Raw genomic sequence first — 19,235 nt, 5'->3', positions numbered from 1 at the left:
TCAATCCCTGATCCCGTTTAGTGAGTTAAGGATGATCCAGTGTTGTCTTCAGCTGCAGTATAGGTTGCAGATGTGGCTTGGATCTGGCATTGTTGAGGCTGTGGTATAGGCTGGCAGCTGCAGCTCTGATTTAATCCTGGGCCTGGGAATTTCCATATGCCTCAGGTGCAGCCCTTAAAAGACCAAAAAAAAAAAAAAAAAAAAAAAGATAAATAGGAGTTCCTGTCGTGGCTCGGTTAATGAACCTGACTAGTAACCATGAGGACTCGGGTTCCACCCCTGGCCTCGATCAGTGGGTTAAGGATCTGGTGTTGCCGTGAGCTGTGGTGTTGGTCACAGACACAGCTTGGATCTGGCGTTGCTGTGGCTGTGGTGTACGCTGGTGGCTACAGCTCCGATTTGACCCCTAGCCTGGGAACCTCCATATGCCACGGGTGTGGCCCTAAAAAAAAGACAAAAGACAAAAAAAAAAAAAAATACTAAGGATGTAATGTCACATGCCAAGTGTAATTAGCACTGCTGTATATTACATAGGAAAATCAAGAGAGTAAATCCTAAGAGTTCTCAAGAAAAAAGCTTTTCTATTTCTTTAATTTTCTATCTATATGAGATGATGAATGTTCACTAAACTTATGGTGACAATCACTTCAGATCTGCATGAGTCACATCATTATGCTGTACAGTTAAACGGATATAGTGCTATATGTCAATTGTATTTCATTAAAACTGGAATTTTAAAAAAGAAAGTGGACAGGAAAAATGGATGTTAACTGACCCAATCAAATAAAATTAAGTGGTAACATTCGGTCCTGCTGTATAGCACAGGGAACTATATCCAATCACTTATGATAGAACATTACAGAAGATAATATGAGAAAAAGAATGTGTACAGCAACTGCACATGACTGGGTCACTTTGTTGTATAGCAGAAATTGACAGAATATTGTAAATCAACTAATTTAATTTAAAAATTTAAAAAAGATAAAAGGAAAAAAGTGGTAACACTCAATGCTGGCATGGCTGCAGTAAAATTGGTAATGCTGTTTCCTTGTTGGTAGCTATGTGTGTTGCATATAATTTTTCTGGTGGAGGCATGACCCTGAGTTAGTCATTGCCTTTGACCCACAAATCCCACTTCTGGGAATTGATCCTAAGGACATAATTCAAAGGAAGTAAACATACAAAACAGTTAGCAAGGCTTGATCCCTTATCTAAGTGTGTGAAAAATCCTACGCATGTATGTGCATATATATATGTTAGCTATTGCTGCATAACAACCATCCCCCCAACCATAGTAGCTTAAAACACGAAGATGGTAGCTGAAGTGTCTTTTATAACCTAATCTTGGAAGTAAAATACCATCACTTCTGCGGTATTCCCTTGGTCACAGAGACCCTCCTTGGTACAATGACAGAGGAGGTTCTCCATGAAGGTGAATACCAAGAGGCAGAGATCATTGAGGGGACATCTTGGAGGATGATTATCACGGTCCATGGAGGAGAAAGTTTGGTCATGTGAAGGCAGGCAGAAATTGGAGTGATGAGTCAACATCCAAGGAACACCAGAGTGTGGGGCTGCCACCAGAAGCTAGGAAGAGGCACAGAAATAACCTCCTCTAGAGCCTTCCAAGGGAAAATGGCCCTGCTGAAACCTTGATTTTGGACCTCTATCTTCCAGAACTGAGAGTGAATAAATTCCTGGTTTTTGTTTGTTTGTTTTGCTTTTTAGGCCTGCACCCATGGCATATGGAAGTTCCCAGGTTAGGGGTGGAATTAGAGCTGTAGCCACCAGCCTATGCCACAGCCATAGCAACTCGGGATCTGAGCCAGGTCTGCGACCTACACCACAGCTCATGGCAATGCCAGATCCTTAACCCACTGAGAGAGGCCTGGGATCGAACCCACATCCTAATCGATACTAGTTGGATTCATTTCCACTGTGCCACGACAGGAACTCCTAATTTGGCTGTTTTTAACCCCCCTGTTTGTGGTAACTTTTTACGACAGCCTGGGGGAAAAAAACACACTTGTGTAATTAGAAAAATTACTGGAAAAGTTAAAAGGGCTCCTCCATGTGGGCTCTTCCTCGCACCCACTTTACAGATGTGGAAACTGAGGCTCAAAGAGGGAATCATTTTCCGGCCTCCCAGAACCACATCCCTTCCCTACAGGTAGTTTGAGGTGGTCCCACATCCGCCCATCCCTTTTCAGTAAAAACCACAAGGAAAGAGCTTAGAAAATGTATTCCTTTGTTCTTTTCCTTTGAAATAACACACACAGGCAGGGAGGTGGGGCATGGGGGAGGTGGAAGCATTCGGAGAGGGGGCCTCCCGCCTCCCCCCAACAGCCTGGTTCCTTTTTCAAAGTCCCTTAATGGGGTTCCCCAAGGGCATGGAAGTAGTGGAGAGAGGGGCCCCCCAGTGATCCTAAGCTCAGCATCCAACTGTAAAGTGCAGAAGGTACAGGGTGGGGGTGCTGGGGGCTTGGGTTAGTCGGGCGGATGGGCAGATGCTCCTCTGATAGAAAAATAGACCTGGAGTGAACTGGGGGGAGAGGTTGGGACTTGTTGGTTTTGCATCCTTGGATGCTTGGGTTTAAGGAAGCTGCTTCTGGCTTCCAACTTTGAAGACTGGGGAAGGGGTGGCAGTGCTGGGGTGTGAGTCGGTGGGAGGGTCCCCTTAATGTGTCCCCGGCCTGGGATTGCCTCCTTGCCAGCCCCAAAGAAAGAACCACTGGATCCTCCAGAGGGACCTAGGCTTTCCGGGTTGTTAGCCACCTGTAAGGTGAGGAGGGGATGGAAGACACAGCAGAGGGCTAGGAAGGGGGCATTTGAGGGAGAAGTTTCCCCTCAGGCGCAGAGTTGAGGTCGTACTGGGGAAGGTGAGGAGAGTTCAGTGTCTGTGCAGGGCCTGGGAGGGGCATCTCCTCCCCTTGTGGCTGGTATCTGTGTCATGTCACGACAGTGGATGAGTCCCGTGGGTTTTCTGGAGCTGGGAGCCCAGGACCTGGGCTTCCTGGAGGCTCCCTAGACTCTGGGGTGTGTGTCATGGTGGGAGGTAACTGGGCTCTGGTCTGTGTCTGGGACGGGGGTGCATGGGATCCAGGATGCTGTGATTGGCCAGTGGGGAGCTCGACTGGGGGCTGAGCGTTGGGCTCCAGTGCCTGGAGGTGTCAGGGTCTGCCTCTCATGGGTGCAGTTTTAATATCCAGTCCCTGTAGTGAAGGGATCCAGGATCCCTTCTGAGGTTGTCAGGACCCACTTGCTCTTCCCATGGGCTCTCTCGACTGTGGTTTTTGGAGCTAGGATCTGACAGGTTGGGGCTTGGAAATCTGGGATCTGGTGGTTGAGGGGGTGTATTGAGGTTATAATAGTTGAAATGTAAGGATCCGGTAGTTGAAGTAGAGGGACCCAGGACCCAGTGTCGAGGTAAAAGAATTCAGGGATCCAGTGGTTGGGGTGAGGGGATCTGGGATCCAGTGGTTGGGGCCCCAGGATCTAGGCATTGCACTGTCAGGATCCGGTGGCTGAGGTTTCTTGAAATCCAGAATCCAGTGGCTGAGCTTGGAGGTGCAGGGCTTGAAGCATGGGGATCTATGATCCACCAGTGGGGCTGGGGATCTAGGATCCAGGACTGCATGAAGACACTGGATCTGGTGCCTGAGGCAGCTGGGGTCTGGGTATCTAGATATGGGATTTGTGCTGCTGTGATGGGGGTATCAGTGGTGGGGGATCCAGTGGTTAAGACACGGAGGTCCAGGACTCAGTAGTTGTGGGGGAACAGGGCAATGTGGGATCCAGGAGCTGGGATGTGGGACTGCAGGGCCCAGTGCATGAAGTGTGAGGAACAGAGGTGGGAGGGTGACCGGGGATCCACAGGCTGGCTCATCAGTCTCCAGTGGCCCAGGTGTGGGGGACGTCATGATTGAGGTGAGGGATCTGGGGGAGGGGGCGGGCTCTGGGTCCCTCACCTGGACGTGACCCCCAGGGCCTGCTTCATGTTCTCGTAGACCACATAGGAGATGCTCACAGCCGGGATCACCTTCATGAAGTTGGGGGCGATGCCCCGGTAGAGGCCCCGCACGCCCTCCTGAGACAGGATGTGACGGAGCAGACCCAGCATGGAGAGCTGGGGGGCTCCCTCGATGGAGGCTGGGGGGTGGGTGGGGAGGCCAGGTAAGGCCAAAGGTACCCCCCTCTCTTTCCCCCTCCTGCCCCCCAGGGTTGCGTCAGGTGGCCAGTGCAGCAGGAAGGAGGAGGGTTAGACTAACAGTGGGACCTACCACTCAGAGTCAGGACTTCTACTGGCCTTGGAACTGGCTGCTCACCTTTTCACCCCAATCTGGAGGGCCCAAGATTGGGAACGATTAGACACAGAGCAGGTATGTGTGGAGGTGGGGTGGGGTGGGAGAGGGCACAGAAGTTTCCTCTTCCTGGAACTCAATTCCTGCCCTCTTCTCCCAGTTAAGTCTTACTCATCCTCCCAGCCTCCATTCCAAACTAGCTCTTCAGGGGAGCCTTCCCTGGTGCCCCAGTCTGAGTGTAGCTCTTCCTTCTCCCTTTTATTCAACCCTAAATCCATACTGACTTGTGGAATGATTTATTCAGCATCTTCCTCTAGCCTGGGAGTTCTTTGGGGGTGGGGGAGTACTGTGTTTTATGTACGGACAACTCCCAGCAAAAATAGCAAAGGACACACGCTAAAACCCTTGGGGAAATTCTCAAAAAAAAGTTTCAGGGATGGTGAGGAAAAAGAAAAGGAAAAAAAGAACCTTAAAAGAGCAACACAGAGAAATACACTAAAACAATAAGCAGCCAGGCCCTGCTGCTCCTTAATCCTGTTCCTAACCTTCCCCTCCCCATAACCCAGACTTGCAAATTAGAACTCAAGTCACCAGCCCAGAAGGCAGCTCCCAGCTGAGGCTGCTAGGATGCTCTTCTGACATTGGCTGTATCTGTTTCCCAGCTGGGATAAAGGGAGCCCATGCCAAAGTCACAAAGGGGTAAACTGAGGCCCAGAGAAAAGTAGGGACATTAGTCAAGGCCATCCCAATCCAGGAGGATCCCAGCCCGGGCCTCTGCCTTCTCAGGAGGAGGGGCTGGGGGGGTGTGGGGGGGTGGACCACCTGAGACCTTCCCTTTCTCCTCCCACTGCCCCGGCCTCACCTTGGGCCTGCATGCGGGTCCGCACCAGGGCCAGGGGGTAACTGGCTAACTGGCCACACGTGCTGGAGATGGTGCCGCAGGCCAGGAGCACGAGGATGCCAGGATCGGCTGAGTCGTGGCTATACTGCTGGAGCCATTGGTTCTTCAGGGTCTGGTGGGGGGATGGGGGTGGAAAATGGAGGGTGGGTTGCAGGTGGGTGACATCAGAACCCTGACTTCAGAGGCCCTGCTGGCTGGCTTCTGCATGCCCTGGGGTGGGCCAAACACTTTAGAGCTGCATCCTCTCTCTGAGCCCTCAAAGGTTCCCCCTACTTCCAGCCCTAATCCTTGGAACCTGTGAATACCCTATGTGCCTTCCATGACAAAAGGGATTTTGCAGATGGGATTAGGCTAAAGACCTTGAGATGGGAGATTATCCTAGAGTATCTGGGTGGGTCCAGTGTCATCAAGCCTCCTTAGAAGAGTCAGAGGAGATGTGATGATGGACACAGAGATGGGGGCGGGGGCAGAAAGAGGAAGATGCTATGCTCTGGCCTTGAAGATGGAGAAGGGGCTACTGGCCAAGGAATGTGGGCATTGCTATGAATGGAAAAGGTAAGGAAACAGATTCTCCCCTAGAGCCTGCAGGAGGAAAGCAGCCCTGCTGACACCTGGATTTTAGCCCAGGAAGGCCCATTTTGGGCTTCTGACCTTTGAAATTGTCAGATAATGAGTTTGGCCTTTTTTTTTTTTTTTTTTTTTTTTCCTTTTTAGGTCTGCATGGGCGGCATATGGAGGTTCTCAGGCTAGGGGTGGAATCAGAGCTGCAGCTGCCAGCCAATACCACAGCCACAAGCCACGCCAGATGTGAGCTGCATCTTCGACTTACATCAAAGCTCATGGCAATGCTGGATCCCCAACCCACTGAGTGAGGCCAGGGATTGAACCCGCATCCTCACAGATACTAGTTAGCTTCTGCTGAGCCACAATGGGAACTCCAGTTTATGCTGTTTTAAGCCACTACATTTGTGGTCACTTGTTATAGCAGCCATGGGAAGCTAATACAGTCTCTAAGGTGGCTGCCCCACGCTTAGCCCTTATCATTTCAAACCTGCAGCATCCATAGCTCTACCTGAGGATTTTCTCTGGTTCTCTGAGCACACAGGAACTTGTGGGAAGTGCTGGGGAATTAGCATCCCCAGAGGCAGCCTTCAAACTACAACTGACCTGGTGTATCCATACCCAGAAAGCTCCCTATCCATTCTGATGGGGGCATGTTCGATGCTTTCTCTCGGATGTCCCTACCAAGGCTGAGCTCCACCTGTTCATCTACTGAGGTATCTTGCTTGATAATGTACTATTATGGCTTCAATTTCACCCCCTCATCGCCAAAAAAAAAAAAAAAAGACATGTTGGAGTCCTAACCCCCAGGACTTATTTAACTTATTTTCAGAATATGAACTTATTTGGAAAAAAGGTCTTTACAGATGTAACGAGTTAAGATGAGGTCATACTGGAGTTCCTGCTGTGGCACAGGGGGTTAAGAATCCAACTGCAGCTGCTTGCGTCACTGCAGAGGCGCAGGTTTGATTCCTGGTCTGGTGCAGTGGGTTGAAGTATTTGGCGTTGCTCCCAGCTGGGGCTCGGATTCAGTCTCTGTCCTGGGAATTTCCATATGTCATGGGTGCAGCCATTTAAAAAAAAAAAAAAAAAAAAGGAATTCCCGTCGTGGTTCAGCCGTTGTTAGCGAACCCGACTAGCATCCATGAGGACACGGATTAGATCCCTGGCCTCGCTCAGTGGGTTAAGGATCCAGCGCTGCCATGAGCTGTGGTGTAGGTCGCAGACGTGGCTTGGATCTCACGTTGCTGTGGCTGTGGCTGTGGCTATGGTGTAGGCCAGCAGCTATAGTTCCAATTGGACCCCTAGCCTGGGAACCTCCATATGCCATGGGTGTGGCCCTAAAAAGGACCAAAAAAAAAAAAATAAATAAAAAAGAGGTCATACTGGAGTACCGTGGGCCCTTAATCCATTATGATGGGGGTCTTTAGAAGAAGAGAAGAGAAAGATCCACAGAGGAGAAGAAAGTCATGTGACAACAGAGGCAGAGACTGGAGTCCTGTGTCCATAAGCTGACAAAAGCCAAGGATCGCTGGCAAACACCAGAGGCTGGGAAGAGGCAAGGAAGGATTCTCCCCTACAGGTTCCAAAGGGAGCTTTGACCTTCTAGCCTCCAGATGTGACAATAGATTGCAGTTTTAAGCTACCCAGTTGGTGGCACTTCGTTATGGCAGCCTCAGGAAACTAAAGCCTGCTACTCTTTTTTTTTTTGGTCTTTTTGCCTTTTTTAGGGCTGCTCCCGAGGCATATGGAGGTTCGCAGGCTAGGGGTCGAATTGGAGCTTTTGCTGCCGGCCTACACCAGAGCCACAGCAACGCGGGATTCGAGCCACGTCTGCGACGTACACCACAGCTCATGGCAACGCCAGATCCTTAACCCACTGAGTAAGGCCCGGGATCGAACCTGCAACCTCATGGATCCTAGTCAGATTCGTTAACCACTGCGCCACGACGGGAACTCCAAGCCTGCTACTCTTTTGTTGCCATCCCTTCCCTGCCTCCGGACCTCCCCACAAACCACTTGCCTTTCCATTCCTGCTTCTGGAAGACCTCAAACTAAGACAAATACTATTAGTATTCCCATTTAATTTATTTATTTTCTTAAGTTTTTTTTTTTAGGGCCACATCCACAGCAATGGAGGTTCCTAGGCTAGGGGTCGAATTGCAGCTGCAGCCACCAGCCTACACCACAGCCACAGCAATGCCAGATCTGAGCCGTGTCTGCAACTTAGACCAAAGCTCACGGCAACGCCAGATTCTTAACCCACTGAGCCAGACCAGGGATGGAACCTGCAAGCGCATGGTTCCTAGCTGGATTTGTTTCCACTGCGCCATGACAGGAACTCCCCAGTATCCCCATTTTAATGATGAAAAACTAAGTCTTCAGACAAAACTCTCATTCAAAAAGATACACACATTTCTATGTTCATTGCATATTCACAATGGCCAATATTCACAATAGCCAAGACATGGAAACAACCTAAATGTCCATTGACAGATGAATGGATTAAGAAGATGCAATACACATACACAGTGGAATACTACTCAGCCATAAAAAAAGAACAAAACAAGAGATTCTCATACTAAGTGAAGTAAGTCAGAAAGAGAAGGACAAATACCATATCATATCACTTACATGTGGAATCTAAAATATGGCACAGATGAACCTATTTACAGAACAGAAACAGACTCACAGACCTGGAGGGCAGACTTGGGGTTGCCAAGGGGGAGTGGGGAGGGAGTGGGAGGGATAGGGAGTTTGGGGTGAGTAGATGCAAACTATTACATTTAGAATGGGTATGCAATAAGGTCCTGCTGTACAGCACAGGAAACTATATCTAATTACTTGTGATAGAACATGATAGAAGATAATATGAGAAAAAGAATGTATATACATATGTATGACTAGGTCACTTGGCTGTGAGGCAAAAATTGACAAAACAGGAGTTACTGTCGTGGCACAGTGGTTAATGAATCCGACTAGGAACCATGAGGTTGCAGGTTCCATCCCTAGCCTTGCTCAGTGGGTTAATGATCCGGTGTTGCCGTGAGCTGTGGTGTAGGTCGCAGACGTGGCTCGGATCCAGTGTTGCTGTGGCTCTGGCGTAGGCCGGTGGCTATAGCTCCAATTTGACCCCTAGCCTGGGAACTTCCATATGCCGTGGGAGCGGCCCAAGAAATAGCAAAAAGACCAAAAAAAAAAAAAAATTGACAAAACATTGTAAATCAACTATAATAAAGAAATTAAAAAAAAAAAGAAACTGAGTACCAAGGGAAGTTACTTGCCCAAAGCCCCCAAATAAAGGTGGCAATCAATATTCAAAGCCACATCCAAGTACAGAGCTCTTGGCCAATCCCTTCTGCAAGGCCTTCAAAAATCCAGGATCTCTACTTGGCCTTGAGACTGGGGTGGCTCATAGGTTTCATTTCCTATGCCAATTCTTTTTTTTTTTTTTTTTTTTTTTCCTTTTTAGGTCTGCATCGGTGGCATATGGAGGTTCCCAGGCTAGGGGTCAAATTGGAACCACAGGTGCTGTCACCTATATCACAGCCACAGCAATGCAGGATCTGAGCCACATCTGCAACCTACACCACAGCTCATGGCAATGCCAGATCCTTAACCCACTGAGTAAGGCCCGGGATCGAACCTGCAACCTCATGGTTACTAGTCAGATTCGTTTCTGTCACACCACAATAGGAATTCCCCTATACCAATTCTCTTCCATTGGTAATGGCTGCCTGGAACTGTGTTGAGAGGTCACTCAGTGCTGTGGTAGATTGGTGATGTCTGACCTGGGCATGGACTGAGCAAATAAAAAGCATTTACCATTACTGCCTTTGTAATTTTAATTGTCGCCTTTTAGGGCTGGTGCAGCACCTGCCAAATAGGTGTTTAATGAGTTTCTTTGTTTTTTGTTTTTTGGCCATATCCATGTCATGCAGTTTCCTGGGCCAGGGATTGAACTCACATCACAGCTATAGCCAGAGCCACAACAGTGACAACATTAAATCTTTAACCTGCTGAGCCATGAGCGAATGCCCTTAAAGCGTTTTTGTTTTTTTTGTTTTTGTTTTTTTTTCCTTTTTAAGGCCACACCTGTGGCATATGGAAGTTCCCAGGCTAGGGGTTGAATCTCCAAGCTGCAGCTGCTGGCCTACGCCACGGCCACAGTAATACCAGATCTGAGCCACATCTGTGACTTACACTGCAGCTTGAGGCAATATCGGATCCTTAATCCACTGAGCGAGGCCAGGGATAGAATCCACATCCTCAGAGACACTATGTCAGTTCCTTAATCCACTGAGCCACAATGGGAGCTACTTAATGAGTTTTTAAAAAGAGTAGTTCTGTTAAGAAGAAGTTCTGATGACTGGATAAGAATGACCAACACTGGGCTTAAAAAAAAAAAAAAAATCACTTTTCTGCAGGACTTCTCAGATCCTTTAAGGGACAGATCTTGAATCTTCAGTAGGCCACAGGGCTTCTCAAGCTTCTTAGACCTATGAACTCCCTTTTTGGGTAAAGAATAAATGAAATAAGATTGTGTCTCATCTCTGCTCATGATGCTCAATGGCTTCTTACTGCACTTAGAAGAAACCCAAACTCATGATCATTAAGTCCTTGCTTACTCTTCAGTTCCCTCCAGCCACTCAAGACTCCTACTTCTCAATAACAACAACAATAAAAGCAACCCAATCAAAAAAAAAAAAAGGGCAGAAGACCTGAATAAACATTTCTCCAAAGAAGACATCCAGATGGCTAAAATGCACATGAAAAGATGCTCAACATCACTAATTATTAGAGAAATGAAAATCAAAAACACAGCGAGTTACTACCTCACACTGGTCAGAATGTCCATCTTTTTTTTTTTTGGTCTTTGTCTTTTTAGGGCCACACCTGCAACATATGGAGCTTCCCAGGCTAGGGGTCCCATTGGAGCTACAGCTGCCAGCCTACCTCACCACTCACAGCAACACCGGATCCTTGACCCACTGAGAGCAAGGCCAGGGATCAAACCTGCATCCTCAGGGATACTAGTCAGATTCGTTTCTGCTGAGCCACAATGGGAACTCCCGCACGGCTCCTTTCGGTTACACATCTTGTTTTAGGATCTTCTGAGAACGTTTTAGGATTTGAAACTACTTGTTTGATGGTTGACTGCCTTCCTTGTTCACTGGAGGTTTGTCCTGGGAGGACAAGAATTAGGTTGTGCTTCTTGAATGTGCAGCTGGCACAGTGCCCAGCACATAGGGATGTTTAGGGAACAACTGCTAAGCCAACGAGTGAATGAATAAATCAATGGATGAACAAGTCAATGAAGCCTTGCCTCACTTGGCTCCACAGATGGTGGGTGTTGGGCAAGCACGTGTGGATGGCAGATATGGAGGGTCTCAGATCAGGACCAGCTATATTATTTGTGGGGCCCAGGGTACAATAAAAATAGGGGAGGCTCTTTGTTTAAAGATGGGTAAGAATTTCAAGATGGGGACAGCAGAGCCTTAAACCAAGCACAGAGCTCTTCTGAACTGGGGACCGTACAAGTGGCCTGCCCATTGACGCTGGGCTAGATACAAAGACTTGAGGAGTTCCTGCTGTGGCTCAGCAGTAACGAACCTGACTAGTATCCATGAGGATGCAGATTCTATCCGTGGAGGCTCAGTAGGTTACAGATCTGACATTGTTGTGGCCGTGGTGTAGGCTGGCAGCTGCAGCTCCAATTTGACCCCCAGCCTGGGAACTTCCATATGCTGCCTGTGCAGCCCTAAAAAGAAAAAACAAACTAACAAAAAAAAAAAAAAAAAAAAAAAAAAAGACCAGCTGTGGCCATGGGGTAGGCCAGTGGCTACAGCTCCGATTTGACCTCTAGCCTGAGAATGTCCATATGCCGCAGGTACTGCCTTAAAAAAGACAAAAAAAAAAAGTCTGGCGGGGCAGATGCCTGGGGACTTCTGAGGCTGTGCTAATTGGGAGAACCTGGTGGTCCCACCAGGAGACAGGAAAAGCAATGGATGAGGCCCCTGGAAGAGAAACAGCAAAACCTCCCTGCTCCTTCCTCTCCTGATAAAGGTCCCAAGATGCTGGTTTTTAGTGATGGCAGACACTGAAATGTGCGGGTCTCGAAGAAAACATTGGCCTGGACACAGAGGCAGGTCGGCCCCATGCTTTGTGGGAGAAGGACATCTTCGAAGCTCATCTTTGCCTGCTCCAGTGACACTGTGAACTAGTGTAGACCCTGCCTTTTTCAGCTCCTAAGACCTAGAAAAGCCAAACTACAAAGGGAAGGTTCTCACAACACTAAGGGAAGAGTAGAGGAGTTCAACGCCTGAAGGGGTTCCTCAAGATCCTGAGGCCCATGGTGCTTCTCCACCCCTAGCTATGGGGGCCAATTGGTGTCCCAGGGGCAAACCCCAAGGGGAGGAGAAGGGAGGACAGGACAGGCTGCCACAGACCTCGTAGACGGCCAGGTCAATCCCTGCGTAGGGTATGATGCCCAGCACGTTGGGTAGGTAGCCTCGGTAGAAGGCTCGGGGCCCTTCTCGCTCCAGGATCCGCCAAGCGCAGTCTAGCAGCCCCTTGTACTGGCCTGTCCGGCGAAGGGTCAGCCGTGTCTTCAGCACCTGGGGAGAACCTGGTTAGCTGTGGGAAAGCTGCCTCCAAGCACTACATCCAGGAATGAGGACACCTAGAAATAGCTCCTCCTGGAGGGAGATACTCTGAAAATAACTGAATTTAAAAACACACTCACTGGGCATTCCCTGGAGTTCCCTGGTGGCTCAGTGGGTTAGGGATCCAGTGTTGCTGTAGCTGTGGCTCAGGTCAAAACTGTAGCTCAGATCTGATCCCTGGCCTGGGGACTCCATATGCTGCAGGGTGGCCAAAAAGAAATAAGCAAATAAAAATAAAACGCTAATATTAAAAAAAAAGAATCTTCTTCTAGCCCCAAACTCCATACCTACAGATGGTTATACCTATCAGAACTGCCTCCCAGTATTTTGATACCTTCTCTCTTAGCAATAGAAGCTGTTATTTTGTTTTTTCTTCTTTTTTTTTGGGGGGGGGCTGCACCCATGACATATGCAGCTTCCCAGGCTAGGGGTCGAATTGGAGCTGTAGCTGCTGGCCTACACCACAACCACAGCAACGCCAGATCTGAGCCATGTCTGTGACACACACACCCCCCACCTCCACAGCCCATGGCAATGCCAGATTCTTAACCCACTGATTGAGGTCAGGGATCAAATCTGCGTCCTCATGGATGCTAGTCAGATTCATTTCCACTGAGCCATGAAGGGAATTTGCTGTTATTTCAGCAAGCAGATAGCCTCTTGAAATAAAGACCACCTTTCTCATGAAGTTTCCTTAGTGGTGCAGTGGGTTAAAAATCTGGCATTGTCACTGCAGTGGCATGGGTTCAATCCCTGGTCCCAGGGAAATTCTGCATGCTACGGGCATGCCCCTCCCAAAAAAAGACTACCTTTCTCAGCTTCCCTAGGTATAGAGCCATGTGACTCAGTGCTAGCAGATGAAAAAGAAGGTGAAAAGGTGTGCAAGACTTTCAGAAAGCATCCTTAAAGGCAGGGAGGTATTCCTTCTTTTATTCCTTCTTGGCTGGAATGTGGATGCTGTGGCTGGAGCACAAGCAGCCACTATGGTCCATGAGGTGCGTGTTACACGCTGAAATACTAGAACAAGACAGAGGCAAGGAATCTGGGTTTCTAACACTCTTACGCCCCTGTACTATCCCTGAATGTCACACCTCTAGATTGCGTTTATGCGATTTTAGTTTTCCATCACTCAGAACCCTAACTGATGCCTGGCACAACCTGAAAATTGAAAATGATTTCTTTGAAAACAGTTTCACTTGGAAAGGATTCCCTGGGGATAAGAATCCTTTGAAGAGGGATGTCTATACATGGCTGGCCCCTATCTAAACAATTAAACCAATGCTACTGTCCCCAGAAGTCACATCTCAAACTGTGATACCCAGACCAGCTACACATGAAACAGTCTTGCTCCAATGAGTTACAGTCAGCATCAGGAAGAGGCAATGTTATAATCCCCATGCTTATCAAACCATGGAGTAAAATGGTTATTGCAGGCTCCCCACCCTGTAGTGGTGCCTCTTTGGCGAGGGGCTCCCTCCTTCTCACCTCCATGGGGTAAATGATGGTTTGAGCTGTGGCACCAGCCAGTGAGCCAGCCACGAAGCGTTCCTGCACGTGTAATGTTTCCTGCTGTCCCCGGATGGCCCGCTTGATCTGAGAGGGAGACATAGCAGTAGCAGGACCTCAGCGGTTGGGCCTTCCCAGCACTTGGACCCTCCCCTTTGCTGTCCCCCTGCTGTGGGCATCTCCCAGGGGAGCAGACACCCACTCCTGAGGATCTGCAGACACCTCTGCCCCAAGCCAATCCTGCAAATCCTCTTGGCCATAGCCCGCACCTGCCCACAATGGCCCTCACCTGCTCATAGGCCATGAACTTGATAGCCGACTCAGGTGCAATCTTGAGCACGTTAATCCCGTTGCCACGCCACAGGGAGCGGACGCCCCCCTCTTGGATCATGCTCCGTAGGCCCCCCAGGATGTTCAGCCGGTTGGTCTTAGAGGCATGGACCTGGGTGGGGAGACGAGGTGGCTTTGGGGTCCCTTCTTTGGGCCCAGAAGTGGGGGAAGGGATGGGACTCTCCAGGGCCCCTCACCTGCATGAAGACCTTGAGGCGGTCCAGAGGGGCGGTGCCTGTCCGGGACACGGCACCTGCCACTGCACCTGCCACCAGCTGCTTCCACCACATGCCAGTCAGCTTCTCTTGCTCTGAGAACTCATCTGGGACTGTCAGGCACTCACCAATGTCCAGGACCTGGGGATGCAGAAGCTGAGGGTGTCATGCCCCTGGGGGGGGTGTCTCCCCCATGAATCCCAGGACACCCATAGAGTCCCTCAATGAATCTCACTTCAAGAGATCTGTCTTGGATCTCTACCAGATCCAGAACTCCAGTTTCCACAAAATATAACAACACCCTTCCTAGGGACCACCATCCAAATCCCATCAAAGCCTCCCCTTCAGGGTAGGAATCCCTGGCTCTCCCAAGAGGCTCTCACCAGATCCCCTGGATGGAATCCTTTCAGATGTTATCAGATCCCACCAGAAGCACCACTCTGGGAGTCCCAGCCAGGAAATGGCAGTCCAGCGCTCTCCTTACCACCCCACCCCAGCTTCCAGAGGCTTCCTAACTTATATTTTCAGCATCAGAATCCCTTCCCAAGGGAGATAGAAACCAGCAGAAGGAAGGGGGAGGGAGAGGGATGGACAGGGAGTTTGGGGTTGGTAGATGCAAACTATTACATTCAGAATGGATGAGCAATGAGGTCTTGCTGTACAGCACAGGAAACTATATCCAATTACTTGTGATAGAACATGATGGAAGACAATATGAGAAAAAGCTTGGGGAGTTCCTGTCATGGTACAGTGGAAATGAATCTGATTAGGAACCATGAGGTTGTGGGTTCGATCCCTGGCCTCACTCAGTGGGTTAAGGATCCGGCGTTGCCATGAGCTGTGGTGTAGGTCACAGATGCAGCTCGGATCTGGCACTGCTGTGGCTGTGGTGCAGGCCAGCAGCAACAGCTCTGATTAGATCCCTAGCCTGGGAACCTCCATATGCCACGGGTGCGGCCCTAAAAAAACAAACAAAAAAATAAGAAAAGAAAAAGCTTGTATATACATGTATGACTGGATCACTTTGCTGTACAGCAGAAACTGACAGAACATTGTAAATCAACTATTAAAAAGAAAGAAAGAAACCAGCAGAAGGGGAGCCATGTGGGTTGGGGGTGGGAGGCCAGCCCCATCTGGTGAGCCTTTTGTTCCCTGCACCCCTATAGGTCCTGCAGTAAGTCTGAAGGGCTCAAATCAGCCAGAAGAAACCTCCCCAAATGGGTCCCCCAAGCCCCAGATGGCAGAAGAGGGGTGCAGAGCCTTGTCTCTCAGCCACTCCCAGTAGCTCCTCCTTCTAACGTCCTGACCCAGCCTTTCCCCCCCATTGCCCTGGGGAGACCAGGGCAAGTCCCCAGGGGAAGAGGGCCCGACCACCAGGCTGGGACAGCTGCCCCCACCTCACCGTGGAATGCTTCCAGAAATAAAGCACATCTTCTACGTTCTCCAGCGAATGCAACAGGAAGTGGTCACGCCATTCCTGCCAGTCAATGGTCATGGTGCCATCACGGTCTATGCTGGTGGGGAGGGGTATGGGTGGGATGGAATCAGTGCCTGGAGCCAGGGGTGAGCCAGGTGAGGTTCTAGTTGGTTCTGGGGGGAGACCAACTCCTCAGCCCTGGGGAGGTCCCCATTTTATAGAGGGGGAAACTAAGGCTCAGAGACGGGGAGCAACTGGCCCGAGATCCCAGCTCCACCCACCCTGGGATTGGGTCTGGGGCCCAGAGGCTCATGGTGACCGAGGGGTCTGAGTGACCTAGAATTCTGGACCCCCCATCTACTCACCTGTGCAGGATTTTTTCTGCCTGCTCCAGTGAGATGGAAATGCCCAGAGCTCGGAAACTCTGCTGGATCTCAGAGACATCAATATGACCTGGAGAGGGGACCCAAGGTGGGGAATGGTGTGAGTGGGGACCCTGAGATGGAGAAGCAGGACAGCTTGGAATGGGGACGGTCTCATAAGTCGAGGGGGTCCAGGAACCCAAGGTGAGGTTTGTGGCAGGGTTGTGTGTGGGGGGGTCCTTGACCCACTGGGATGAGAAAGGTGAAACTGGACACTGGGAGATCTTCTGTTTGATGAATGAATGAAGGACTGAATCCAGGGGTAATCCGCAGGAGATTGAGAAGCAATACTGGACACCCAGAAGCGGTGATAGGATATCTCTATCTCATAGGGAATCCAGGAGCAATATGGGGGGGAATCTCTGTCTCCCCCACAAAAAAATAAGACTAATAAATAAAAGAGGTCCCACCCCAGCAAGAAAAGGAGGTGAGATAGGCCGGCTGGGCCCCGAACTACCTAGCTGGGGGTGAGGAGAGCTCCCAAAATAGCCTGTGAGTCATCAGGAAGAAGCGGCCCTCCCCCCCTCCGCCCAGCGCTGCCAGTTCTAACCCCATTGGCTCCTCCGGGGCCCCCACAGCCCCATCCCTGGGCCTTACCATCCTGATTTCGGTCCAGACTATGGAACAGAAGCAGCAGGCGCTGTTCCCGCTCCTGCAGGTAGAGGATAAACTCCTCCAGGTCAAGGCCTCCATCTGGGGAGATGCCCTGGCAGAGGGGGAAGGGTCAGAAAGAGCTCCAGGAAGCTGCTTCCCCAATCTAGAGGGCACGTGCATGACCAGCTTATGCCCCAGGAACCCAGCTGCCTTGCCTCCCCCACCCCAGCCCTGCACCTAGAGGATTGGGGTGGGGAAATCACCCCCTCCCAAGATGCCCAAGGCCACAGTAGGTCTATGAGGTGGACAGTAATTGTCCAGTTTTCCTGGAGAGCAAAATGAGACTCTCCAAGGTCAAGTAACTTGTTCAAGGTTACAGAGCTGGGAAGAGGGTGGGTGGACTTGGGCTCTCATCTCTGAAAGCCTGTCCTTCCAGCTGTCTCATAAGAATGCATCCACATAGCAGTTCCAGGAGCTCCCCATTGGAGAGAGCTCTGGGTAATGTGGAACAATGACACATCGGCCAAGCTGAGCAGCCACAGGGCCTCTGTTTTTCCCATCTGTAAAGTGGGAAGTTGAATGGAGATCTCAAGATGCTATCTCTGGAGACAGTCCAGTGGCATCCGGGGCTCCAGTTGTGGAGGGGACACCTGAATGCGCTGGGGGTTGAGTTCCTGCTTTGATATGTGTATCCCCAGCTGAGGGGCGACCTCAGAGAGGATTGGGTCCCTGACTAGGACAGCCTGGGGCATCCAGCCAGGACCAGGAAAGGACCAGGAAAGGAATGTAAACATAAAGGCTGGGGCTGCTGCCTAGGAGGACAGTGGGTGCCCAGAGAAGGGAAGGAAGGTGGGGAGAGTGTGTCTACTGGAGGGGGGTGCAGGCCATGTCTTGGGCTGTGCAAAGAGTTCAGAGGAGGGTGTGTCCCGGGCAGTGGGCAGGAAAGCACACGTGGTCCCATTCCCTGGAGGTCATCCCCCACTCCGACGGAGGAGGCGGGCGAGTTTGGCAGCGGAACTGCAGGCCTGGGGCCTCAGTGGCCCTGTCTTGAGCGAGCCCGTTAAGCCCGGATACGGGCGGGCAGGGGGAAGGGACCGAGACACCCAAGCTGGTCACAGGTCCCGGAGTCCAGCCACAGGCGGTCCAGGGCGGCTCCCGGCGCTCCATTCAGGGGCTCGGGTTACCCGGCTCGGAATGGGCCCCAGCGCGGCGAGCCAGGAGAGGGTCCCAGAGGGGGTACCTGTTGGGCGCCACGGTCCGGGTCACCCGCTCCCAGCCGGGCCAGTCCCTGGCGCAACTCGTGGACATCCACGCGACCATCCTTGTTACTGTCCAGCTCCTCAAAGAGGCGACCCCAGCGCTGACGCCGCTCCGCATCGCCCGGGCCCCCCCGCATGGCGCCAGCCCGGGGGGAGGGGAGGCCCGGCAGCGGCGGCCTCAACGGGGGCTTGACGGCTCCCCCTCTCCCCCCCGGGACCCCGCAGGGCCAGCTCCGCGGCCACTGCTACCTCAGCCTCAGCTCTGCCTGCCGGGCTCCCGCACTTGTAGGAGGTGGTGACTGCTTGCTGTCGCCGCCTGCGCCAGAACTTGCGTCTCCTCCCCCGACCTGCATTTGGGGGAGGGGGCTGGGCGCGGAGCTGTTGCGGGGGGCGGGTGTCAGGGATGCTCTGGTGTTAGCACAGTTTAGGGAGCAACAGGGTTCATTCTGGGAAGGGAGGCTAGAGAGATCATTGATTTCAGATCTGGTTTCTGAGTTCCGCTCCTGCATGCCTCAGTTTACCCTCTGCCCAACGGGGCGAGGTAGGGAGATGTCAGGGAGTGGGTTACGTAATCCTTTTCCACTTGACCTCTCTCCTCTACTAATCCTCTTCTGGAACGAACGTTCTCGCTTTTCCTAGACGTACTCAAGAACCAACTCTGCCCCATCTAGCCCTCCGTCGGCCCGCCGGCTCATTTCACATTCCCCACCCGGCCACAGAAGCCGAAGCCTTGCTCTCCCTCTGTGTTTTCATCTCGACCGCGCGCCTCCTTTCTCGGTCCCACTCAGGCCGGGAAACGGAAGATCAACGCGCGGCGCGGCTGCGGAGTCGGTTTCCTATTGGCCAGAGCGCAGAAGCTGCGCCCGCCTGTCCCGCCTTGCCCACCCATCTAGGCGGGGCCTCCCCTCTGACCCTGGGCTGCCTTGGGCCCCACCGCCCCCGACTCGCCCAAAAGTCTTAAAGGGGCCTTGGCCGGACACCAAGCAGTCTGCTTTCTCCCGACTCTCCTGGTGCAGATCTCAGAGTCCTAGGAGTAGCTGGGGATGAAGACCTTATAGCCGAGC

The 19,235-nt window shown here is 51.2% G+C and overlaps 1 protein-coding gene across 6 annotated transcripts; it reads right to left on the bottom strand.

Annotated features, from left to right (window-relative positions):
• On the bottom strand, window positions 450–18,478 carry SLC25A23 (solute carrier family 25 (mitochondrial carrier; phosphate carrier), member 23). 6 transcript variants are annotated; one of them, XM_021079119.1, is made up of 11 exons: window positions 18,153–18,476; window positions 16,916–17,024; window positions 16,262–16,349; window positions 15,882–15,993; window positions 14,462–14,620; window positions 14,224–14,376; window positions 13,914–14,021; window positions 12,213–12,380; window positions 5,164–5,314; window positions 3,969–4,149; window positions 450–1,587 (listed from the first exon to the last, which is right to left on the bottom strand). In XM_021079119.1, exons 1-11 carry the CDS (start codon window positions 18,306–18,308, stop codon window positions 1,545–1,547), a joined length of 1,428 nt encoding a protein of 475 aa, XP_020934778.1. In that variant the 5' UTR covers window positions 18,309–18,476; the 3' UTR covers window positions 450–1,544. The 6 variants fall into 6 exon arrangements, with proteins under 6 accessions (XP_020934778.1, XP_020934768.1, XP_020934775.1 ...); XM_021079109.1 differs by lacking the exon at window positions 450–1,587 and adding an exon at window positions 2,226–3,681; XM_021079139.1 differs by lacking the exon at window positions 450–1,587 and adding an exon at window positions 4,281–4,339 and having other exon boundaries at window positions 4,039–4,149; window positions 18,153–18,475.

Source organism: Sus scrofa, chromosome 2, assembly GCF_000003025.6.
Source record: "Sus scrofa isolate TJ Tabasco breed Duroc chromosome 2, Sscrofa11.1, whole genome shotgun sequence".
In the NCBI taxonomy this organism is placed as follows: Eukaryota; Metazoa; Chordata; class Mammalia; order Artiodactyla; family Suidae; genus Sus; species Sus scrofa.
This window is presented reverse-complemented; position numbering and strand designations above follow the sequence as displayed.

Coding starts and splice junctions, on each gene's coding strand:
- SLC25A23 (XM_021079109.1), bottom strand. CDS start 18,308: ATGCGGGGGGGCCCGGGCGATGCGGAGCGGCGTCAGCGCTGGGGTCGC. Junction 14,377..14,461: donor GCCTCAAGGTCTTCATGCAG/GTGAGGGGCCCT, acceptor CTCCCCACCCAG/GTCCATGCCTCTAAGACCAA. Junction 14,022..14,223: donor AGTTCATGGCCTATGAGCAG/GTGAGGGCCATT, acceptor TCTCCCTCTCAG/ATCAAGCGGGCCATCCGGGG.